Source organism: Choloepus didactylus, chromosome 15 (genome assembly GCF_015220235.1).
Source record: "Choloepus didactylus isolate mChoDid1 chromosome 15, mChoDid1.pri, whole genome shotgun sequence".
NCBI lineage: Eukaryota > Metazoa > Chordata > Mammalia > Pilosa > Megalonychidae > Choloepus > Choloepus didactylus.
The window spans coordinates 33,948,961-33,959,535 of NC_051321.1; the positions used below are offsets into that span (position 1 = coordinate 33,948,961).

At 38.7% G+C, this 10,575-nt stretch overlaps 1 protein-coding gene across 2 annotated transcripts in view; it reads right to left on the reverse strand.

The window, feature by feature from the left end:
- Positions 1 to 10,475, reverse strand: part of ENTPD7 (ectonucleoside triphosphate diphosphohydrolase 7) — a 63,485-nt gene extending 53,010 nt beyond the window's left edge. Inside the window, exons 1-3 of one of the 2 annotated variants that reach the window (XM_037803994.1) lie at positions 10,365 to 10,475; positions 10,017 to 10,116; positions 8,660 to 8,842 (exon numbers count right to left, since the gene is read on the reverse strand). In XM_037803994.1, coding sequence (XP_037659922.1) covers positions 8,660 to 8,842; positions 10,017 to 10,024 — 191 coding nt within the window. In that variant the 5' untranslated portion in view covers positions 10,025 to 10,116; positions 10,365 to 10,475. The remainder of the gene's footprint in view (positions 1 to 8,659; positions 8,843 to 10,016; positions 10,117 to 10,364) is intronic. The other variant, XM_037803995.1, reaches the window with a different exon arrangement.
- Positions 10,476 to 10,575: the final 100 nt, after the last annotated feature.

Genomic DNA, 10,575 nt, shown 5'->3' on the forward strand with positions numbered 1-10,575 from the left:
CTTCAGTGTATATTTGCAAGGCAAAGAAGAGAATTAAGAACAGAAATATTCTAATTATTTCATTCTAGAATAAAACATCTTAGCCTAGCTTATAGATTAAATTATATGCACTTACAATTCAGAACCGCTTTTCTAATAAAATGAATGAATGGCATGGAATCTTTTACAATTTTAACAAGTCTTTGAAATAATTATCTATCTATCTATCTACCTATCAAACCATTTCTCACTTATGGAAATCTTTCTTAAATGTTTTCCATACTGCTCTACTTTATTGAAGAGGAGACTAACATTCCATTAAAATCTACCCTGCACCTAGCAGTCCTAGATGCTTTACTCTTAATCCTCATGTCAAGACTACAACACAGGTACTTTTACCCCCACTTTAAAGATAAAGAAAATGAGGTTCCAGGACATTAAAAAGCCTGCTCAAGATCACTCAACAAGCAAATGATGGGCTAACTGGCTCTAAATTCCATGCTATTTCCTCTATATCATAATACTTCCCCAAGTAAATACAATTGAAACTTAGACCAATGGTTTCTCAACCCATGCTGCACCTTAGAATCACCTGGAGAAGAAATCCAATTGTTTGCACTTGTTAAAGGCCTCCCAAGTGCTATGATTTAAGGGCATCATTAACATAAATTGTTAGGTTGTGTAATAATGCAGTTTTAACAAAGTGTGTTAAACAGTTTATCACTATAGAAATTGTCCCTGACTACATGCCTTGAGTTACTAAGTCTATTTTTAATAAATTTCCACTCTTCCCTCATTACCAACATGTCAGGTGGCAATGACTACTGTCATCGTGCCCACACCTAATGACCCACCTACCCTACCACCACCATTCTAATTTGCTGTTATCAGCTTTGCTCTGAGACAAGAGAGAACCAAGGTAATTAGAACACGGTGAAAAATAAAAGTAAAAAGGTCCACGTGAGAAACTGTCTTATCAGAAAATACATGAACTTTGTGAGATCAAATTTGGTTACTCATGGGCCTCTTCTGATTAACTTCTGATTCTTAACTTTGTTCCTGATTCTTAACTACGTATGTACAGTTCCTGTTCTTTGTTCCTGATTCTGCCCAGCTGTACATAAACTATTATCTCACTGGCAAGTAACTCTTCACTCATGCCTGCCTCTCTAACTACATTATGAACTCCATGAGTCAGGGGGCACTGTGTACCCCAGTGGCTAGCAGTGTCACGCATATAGCAAGCTCTCAACAAATGTTTGCTTTCTAAATGTCAGGGAGGCTGCCATGAGGGAAATTTAATAATATAGGGTAATTTGTGGCAATATGCACATAGCCCTTCATTAAATAACAATCAGCCCTAGGCTCCAAGGCTGCTTGCTGGCTGCTCAATCAGAGCATTACCAAGTGCAAGGACTTTGGTTAAGTCACCACAACAGCACAATCTGTGTGTTCCTTACCCCTTAGTTCTGCAGCTTAATTGTTTCAATTAGTTCAGTATAACAAGTATTTATTGGAATTGGTTGCTTAGCAATATAATGGTAGACAAGTACTATTTGGTCACGACCCACACAGAGCTTATATTCTAGTAGTGAGGGTGGACCAAAGAAAATTTGAATAATAATTTAGAATTTAACAAGTGCTATGAAGTAAAACAACATGTGCTGAGACAGAGAATAATGGGGAGGGGAAGTGGGCATCTACATTTAAGAGATGGATCAGGAAAGATTTCTCTGAGAAGGTAACATTTAAGATGAGGCCTAAAAAATAAAGAGGCAGCCTTAAGAAAATGGTGAGGAAAGCTTCCCAGACAGAGGGTACACAATATGCAGGGCCTTGAGGCAAGAAAGGATGTGGCTTGAGGAACTGAAGGGATCTCAGTGTGACTGGAGCATAGTGAGTAAGGGAGAAAGAAGCAAATTTTTAAGTGAAGAGATGCCAAATCAGGTCAGGGTTTTCAGGCCAAGGAAAAGTTTAGAACTTATTCAGGAGTCACGTGGGATCATATGGCAGAATAAGACATTCCAGAACTCCATCACCCAACAGAAGCTTTAAACAACAAACAGGAACTAGCAGAACCATCTTTCTCAAGTCTCCAGAAAACATTAAAGGGGTGCAGTACAGGTGTGGGCAGGAAATCAAAAAAAAGGCAACTTAAAAACAGCAGGAACTAATTGAAAAAAAAAAAAAAGAATGGAGGTGGGGTGGTTAGGGGTATGGGAGGATTTAAGTTTCCTTTTTCTGTTTTTATTTCTTTTCTGGAGTAATGAAAAGGTTCTAAAATTTGAAAAAAAAAAATTAATTTTGGTGATAGATGCACAGCTGTGTGACGGAACCATGGCAAGTGATTGTACAATTTGGATCTTTGGATAGTTTTATGTTATGTGAACAATCTCAATAAAATATATTAACCAGCTTGGCACAGAGCCAGTCCACATTCCCAGTGCAGGTCTGGTGCCAGTCCCGTAAGGAGCAGAGTGATCCTCATGCACATCCTGGGGGCATGCATGTCTGTGCAATATGTCTGGTGGCAGCCTGAAAGACTGAACCAGGTCACATGTCACAGACTTGCCATTCCAGAACTTGTCCTGAGCATAGAGATGGCTCACAGAGCTCTCCTACGTATGCTGAAGAAGAACAGTCAAATTGCAGCAGCCTAGGGCAAAGACAGAAGGCTGTGGGACATGAAGTATGGTACCCAAGACCACGAGGAAACACTGTCTCCTAGGGAAAACTGGACATTTAGAAAAACAAGAGAATATAAATAAGGGAATTCCTAAGGGCATATGCATTCCCAGCACAAGACATATGTGCAGAAAAGACCAGAAAAGACCCTATGCTTTTGCCTCAAGCTGTTCTCTAAACTTATTGTTAGTCAAGCTCTGCAAGTCTGAAGAAAAGCACTCAAATAGAGCAGGAAAAGTGTTTTCTTTTCTATTCTTTTCTTTTCTTTTGTTAGCTCCTAGCATTCAAGGAAATATCTATCATAACACCAGCTGGATACAAGCTTTAGGAGCAGGTGTCTCAGAGTCTAAATTCAAGAAATAACACATTAAAATATAAAAACATCCAGGTTGCAGCAAAAGATTACAAAACATACAAAGAAACAGGAAAAGAGGGCTCAGGCAAAGAAGTAGAATAAAGCATTAGAAATTATCAATGAGAAAGACTAGATCTTGAACATGCCAGACAAAGACTTCACAAAGGATCCTAAATATGTTCAGTGAGCTAAAGGAAAAAATAGACAAAGAACTAAAGGACATTAAGAAAATGACAGATGAACACAAAGAGAATATCAATAAAGGGACAGAATTTATGAAAAGGAACCAAACAACTGAAGATCACAGTAACAGAAATTAAATATTCCCTAGAGGGGCTCAGTAGCAGAGTGCAGCTGGCAGAAGAAAGAATCAGTGAATCTGAATATATGACAACTGATATTATTCAGTCTGAGGTTCAGAAAGAAAAAAGAGTGAATAAAAGTGAACAGAGCCTGAGGAACCTGTGGGACACCATCGAGCATATCAATATACACATTATGAGAGTCCCGAAGGAAAGAAAAAGAGAAAGGGCATAAGGACTATCAAGGAAATAATGGCTGAAAACTTCCCAAATTTAATGAAAGACATGAGTATACATATCCAAGTGTGCCAGTTTGAAACTGTTATGTACCCCAGGAAAGGCCATGTTCTTTTAATCCAATCTTGTGAGAGCAGACATATTGTGGGTGGGATCTTTTGATTAGGTTGTTTCCATGGAGATGTGACCCACCCAACTGTGGGTAAGACCTTTTGATTATATCATTTCGATGGAGATGTGACCCCGCCCATTCAAGGTGGGTGTTCATTAGTTTACAGGAGTCCTTAAGAGGACTCAGGGCTGACACAGATCCAGACGCTTGGAGACGCAGACAGAAAGACATTTGGAGATGCTAAGCTAAGAGGTGAAGTCCAGAGTTTGCCATAGAGAAGCTAAGAGAGGACCCCCAAAAGCTTAGAGAGAGAGCAAGGGAGAACAAGTAAGGATGCACAGGAGCTGAGAGAGAAAAGCTAAGAGACAGAAGCCCAGAGACATTTTGGAGAAAGCCATTTTGAAACCAGAACCCAGGAGCAAAGGACCAGCAGATGCCAGCCACGTGCCTTCCTGGCTGACAGAGGTGTTCCGGACACCATCGGCCTTTCTTCAGTGAAGGTATCCTATTGTTGATGCCTTAGTTTGGACACTTTCATGGCCTTAGAACTGTACATTTGTAACCTAATAAATCCCCTTTATAAAAGTCAATCCATTTCTGGTATTTTGCATAACGGCAGCTTCAGCAAATCTGAACACCAAGAAACTCAACAAACTCCAAATAGGATAAACCCAAATAGACCCACACTGAAACCTACCATAATCAAACTACTGAATGCCAAAGATAGAGAATTCAGAAAGCTGCAAGAGAGAACCTCTCTTTTTAAAAGATTAAAGGAAGATTAAAAAGATGAAAGGAAAGATGGAGGCTTCTGGAAAAGTTTTTCTTCATTCCTATAAGAAAGCCATGAAAAGACTGTTTCTCTCTCATACAGGACATGAATGAAGATATATGTAGCCCTGGTTGCTACTGACTGTTACTCTGCAACCATGAAGAAAGCTGTGGACCAAAGAGAGGAGAGACAGAGATATTGAACTGCTGAATTAACTGGTTAATTCTGAAGTCCCCTTTACCCTTAGCCTTCTACTTATGTAAACCAATAAACTCTCTTATTGTTTAAGCCAGTTTGTTAGTTGTGGCCCACAGCCTCTCAACTGATACATATCTGAGAATAAGGAGAAAATCACTTTGAGTATAACACGTTATTTAATTTTTAGCCTTATTAGAAACTAATCTTAAAAAATAGTAAAATGAATCACTGTTATAGAATTATTCAAATCTACGCAATTGGTAAGACACTAAAACTATATCAAATAATCCATATGTACTTTCTATGAAAAAAAAAAGATATTCAACTTTCACTGTATGGAATTAGCAGAGGACTAGATACTACAGAAGAAAATATTAATGAACCTGAAAGAATAGCAACATAAAATATCCAAAATTAAATATAGAAAAAAAAGACTGGGAAAAAAATGAATAGAGCATCAATGTGCTATGGGAATACTTCACATAGCTCATTATATATGTAAATGGAGTACCCAAAAGAGAAGGGGGAAGACCAGGAAAAGTGTTCGGAAAAATAATGGTCAAAATTTTTCCAAATTTGATAAAAACTATAAACCTAAGAAGCTCAACTATAAATCCAAGAAGCTCAAAAAATTCCAATTACAAGAAACATGAAGGAACTACACCAAGGTGCATCATAATCAAAATGTTTAAAGCTAATGATAAAGAGAAACTCCTAACACCAGCCAGAGGAAAAAGACACATTACATACAGAGGAACAAAGATTAAAATGACAGCAGACTTCCCTTCAGAAAGAATGCAAACCAGAAGACAGTGGAGCAACATCCTTAAAGTAATGAAAGAAAAAAAAAAATCAACCTACAGTTCTATACCCACTGAAAACTTCTTTCAGAAAGGAAAGCAAAATAAAAACATTTTCAGTTATACAATGTTGAAAAAATTCATTAACAGAAAACTTGCACTACTAGAAATGTTAAAGGTGGTCCTTCAGGCAAAAGGAAAGTTATACCAGATGAAAATAAGGATCTACACAAAAGAACGAAGAGCCCAGAAATGGTAATTATATAAGTAAATATATACATCATTTTTCTTATTTTTTAGATCTTTTTAAAATATAATTGACTGTTCAAGGCAAAAAATAATGACAATATATTGTGGAGCTTATAACATATGTAGAAGTAAAATGTGTAACAATAGCATAAAGATGGGGAAGGTGAAATGGAAGTATTCCGTTGTAAGGTAATCTTATACTATACATGAAGTGATATATTTCTTGAAGGTATACTGTGATAGGCTAAAAATGTATTCCATAAACCCTAAAGCAACCACTAAAAAATTAAAAACAGAGATCGCTAATAAGCCTACAAAGGAGATAAAATGGATTCATAAAAAAATACTCAATGCAAAAGAAGGGAGAAAAAGAGGGAAAATACACAAAAAATAGATGGAATAAATAGAAAACAAATAGCAAGATGGTAGATATAAACCTGAACAACCAATAATCATATTAAATGTAAATGAGCCAAATACCACAATTAAAAGGCAAAGATTTGTCAAACTGGATAAAAAGCAAGATCCAACCACATGATGCCTACAAGAGCCTACTTTAAATATAAAGATACAAATAAGTTAAAAGTAAAAGAATACGGGAAGACGGTTGCTGCAAAGGAGAGGCTAGGCCTCCCTATAATTGTGCCTAAGAGCCTCCTCCCGAATGCCTCTTTGTTGCTCAGATGTGGCCCTCTCTCTCTAGCTAAGCCAACTTGAAAGGTGAAATCACTGCCCTTCCCCCTACGTGGGATCAGACACCCAGGGGAGTGAATCTCCCTGGCAATGCGGAATATGACTCCCAGGGAGGAATGTAGACCTGGCATCGTGGGATAGAGAACATCTTCTTGACCAAAAGGGGGATGTAAATGGAAATGAAATAAGCTTCAGTGGTAGAGAGATTCCAAAAGGAGCCGAGAGGTCACTCTGGTGGGCACTCTTACGCACAATTTAGACAACCCTTTTTAGGTTCTAAAGAATTGGGGTAGCTGGCGGTGGATACCTGAAACTATCAAACTACAACCCAGAACCCATGAATCTCGAAGACAATTGTATAAAAATGTAGCTTATGAGGAGTGACAATGGGATTGGGAAAGCCATATGGACCACACTCCCCTTTGTCTAGTTTATGGATGGATAAGTAGAAAAATAGGGGAAGGAAACAAACAAACAAACAGACAGACAAAGGCACCCAGTGTTCTTTTTTACTTTAATTGCTCTTTTTCACTTTAATTATTATTCTTGTTATTTTTGTGTGTGTGATAATGAAGGTGTCAGGGATTGATTTTGGTGATGAATGTACAACTATGTAATGGTACTGTGAACAATTGAATGTACGATTTGTTTTGTATGACTGTGTGGTATGTAAATATATCTCAATAAAATGAATATTTAAAAAAAAGTAAAAGAATAGAAAAAGATAATCATACTAGTGATATATTTGATAAGGGTTTAATGTCCAGAATACATAAATAACTACTATAAGTCAACAACAAAAAGACACAACCCAATTTAAAAATGGAAAAAAGACTTGAATAGCCATTTCCCCCTAAAAAATATATAAACGGACAATACACATATGAAAAGATGCCTAAAGTCATGTAGCCATCAGGCAAATGTAACCATAATGAAATACCATCTCGCACCCACTATAATGGCTACTACTTTAAAAACAAAAAATAACATGTTTTGGAGAGGATGTAGAGAAATAGGAACACTCATAACTTGGTGGTGGGAATGTAAAATGCTGCAGCTGCTATGGAAAACAGTATAGCGATTCCTCAGAAAATTAAATGCAGAATTACTATATGACCCAGCAATCCCACTTCTAAGTATTCCCAAAAGAATCAAAAGCAGAGACTTGACAGACATTTGCACACATGTTTAAAGCAGGACTAGTCACAACTGCCAAAAGGTGGAAGCAACCCAAGAGTGGATCAACAGATGAGCAGACAAACAAATGTGGCATATACACTCAATGGAGTATTCAGCTGTAAAAGGAATGATGAAGTCCTGATGCATGCTATAACATGGATGAACCTGGAAGACATTACCTTGAGTGTAATAAGCCAGACACAAAAAGACAAATACTGTATAATCTCCTGCATATGAAATAAGCAGAATATGCACATTCATAAAGTCAGGGGCTGAGTGGGGGAGGGAAATGAGAAATTAATGTTTAATTTGTACAAAGTTTCTTTTGGGATGATGGAAAAGTTTTGCATAAGTAATAACATCAATGAATTATATATTAGAAAAGGGGAAAAAAAGGAAATTTTAGGTTATATATGCTACCATACATACAAAATAGAAACCCATAGTGTACAACACAATGAGTGAACCTTAATGTAAACAGTGTGCTAAAGTTAATAGCATAATTATAATAATATTGTTTCATAAATTGTAACAAAGGTTACTACTCTAACACAAAGTGTTAATAATAGGGAAAACTGGGTGTGTCAGAGTGGGGTATATAGGAACTCTACTTTCTGTTTGTTGTTTTTGTAAACCTACACTGCTTTAATTAAAAATTTTTTTAGCAAAAAGAAAAAATATATGTATATCACACTGATACTAATCAAAAGAAAGCTGGAGTAGTCATAGATAAAGTAGATTTCCTAGCAAAGAATATTAGCAAGGAAAAGAGGATCAGTTAATAATGACAAAGGGTCAATTCATCAAGAGTACATAACAATCTTAAATATTTCTGCATCCTAAGTCTTAGCACACCAAACCAAGAAACTAGAAAAATGCCTTTCATTGTTAAAATGCAGTATCAGCATTCCTGATCCAAAACTGAATACTGCCAAATGAGGCTTAAGATCTTCTTTATGTAATAAGCAGCATACCGTGTTACTGATAAAAGCACACTATCCCCCAAAAGGGTCAAAGGTAGTAGTCAATTAAACAGCTCATCAAAATACGTATTGACTTCAGCCCAAGGCTGATCAGAGTGATATAAAGCTGACTCACCTTTCATATTGCCTGTCGCGTGGTAAGGAAGCACCCCAAGATCGAAAGTCCATGATTAACATAAGTAAAAGGAGACAGGAGATGAGAAAGAGTCCCAGGAATGCCACCCGCTGACGGGGAAATGGGCTCACTGTGGGCACAGTGAAGTACCAGGAGGCTGGGCAGAGGTAGGAAAAACTGATCCTGAAATGAGACAAACATTAGTTAGTCTGAGAAGTGTCTACAACTGATGGCTAAAACATGGCCCTTAAATTGGAGAAAAGACCTTTCAATAAAAGAAAAATTCATTTCAGCAGAACTAAATGTTCTTTTAGTCTTGAATTTTAGAAAAGGACCAAAATGATTCATGGTGCTTCTACAGCATAAATCAGAAAAGCCTTATCTACTTCTTTTCCATACTTTTCACTTTTGGGTGCAATTCAAAGAACTAATCTCATGTTAAGGAAAAAAAATCATCAGTCTCCCTGGCAACCTCATAACATTCAAGAATCAGAGCAACTACAGCATTCCCACCAAGGATGCTGTCAAGACTCTGGAGAGTCAGAAAATTTATTCAACTGATTTTTTTTAATTAGTAATATATGTACATGGTAGAAAAATAAATCAAACTGTTCAAAACGATATACAGTGAAAAGTGAATCTTCTGCCTTGACCCCACCATGTCACCATGTCCCTTTCAAAAACAGCCATTGTTATCATTTCTACTATTTTTTCAGGGATTTGTGTGTGTGTGTGTGTGTGTATACAAAGAATAATTACATATTATATATACGATAATATATCTATATTTGTGTGTCTGTCTGTCTGTCTCCATTCCTTTGGTTTTACACAAATGCTACCATACCTACCACTCTGTCTTGTTTTTCTCCCCCACCTCACCTCCAACCCTGCTTAATCTATTTGACAATTGTCCCATATAGGGAACTGTAGATCCACATTAATCTTTATAAAAGCTTCAGAGTATTATAATGTATGAAAAAGTGTATCCAACTGTGAAATTCAACCTCCGTATAGATTCAAAAGGACCTCAGTCTATCTGCTTTCAAAGTTAATTGCAAAAATTCTCCTTGGTAACCTCGCCAAGGAGCACCTCGCCTCATTCAAATGGGGAATTTGAAAAAACGGTACAACCTAGCACTTTTCCGGGCTGACGGATCAGACTCACACCACCACTCCGGGGTTATGGGCTGGAAATTATCATTATATCTGCCTTCAAAAGAATACAACGTTGATGGTCTTGGCAAAAGTCCAGGTGCAGCCTTAAGAGAAATTTCACTGTAACAGTCTGCCAAGGTCGCTCCACCTACCTGCTACCCGGCACTGAGGCCCCAGCCGGGGAGAAAGGGTGCAGCCTTACCTAGCCATGGGTTCCCTTCAGTGGTCTCAACACTTGTCACCTCCTTTTCCTTTTGCTCTGAGGTGGCCTCCTTGTCCCAGGCATCTCCTAAGTCTGCAGCCTGGGGAAGAGTTGGTTGGCTTTCAGTCTTACATCCAGCAATGTTCCCGAGACAAGAGCTTCACCAGACGGCCATAGCTCCCACCTCCCTCCCGGGTTCAGGCTCAGTGGACCCTACCCCGGCTCCCTGGGAGCGGGGCGTCCTCGTGGATCAGCTCTGCCCTCGAGAAAGTCAGCCATCCCCAGGTGGCTGGGATGGGGGTGGAGAGGTCCCCGCTTCCCCTCCGCGCCTCTCGGGTTCACACTCACGGGATCCAGAGGCCCGCCGGCGCTCTCAGCTCCACTGCATTGGGACAGAAGGGGATCCCTGCGGCCTCTCGCTCAGCCGGAAGGAGGGCCCGAGCTGGTGGCGGCGCCACGTCCCCAAGGAAACCGCAGGGAGCCAATGACTGACAGGGAACCCGCCGAGAGGGGACGGCCCTCCACCCAGCCCAAGCCGCTGGCGAACCAGCTCCTTCAG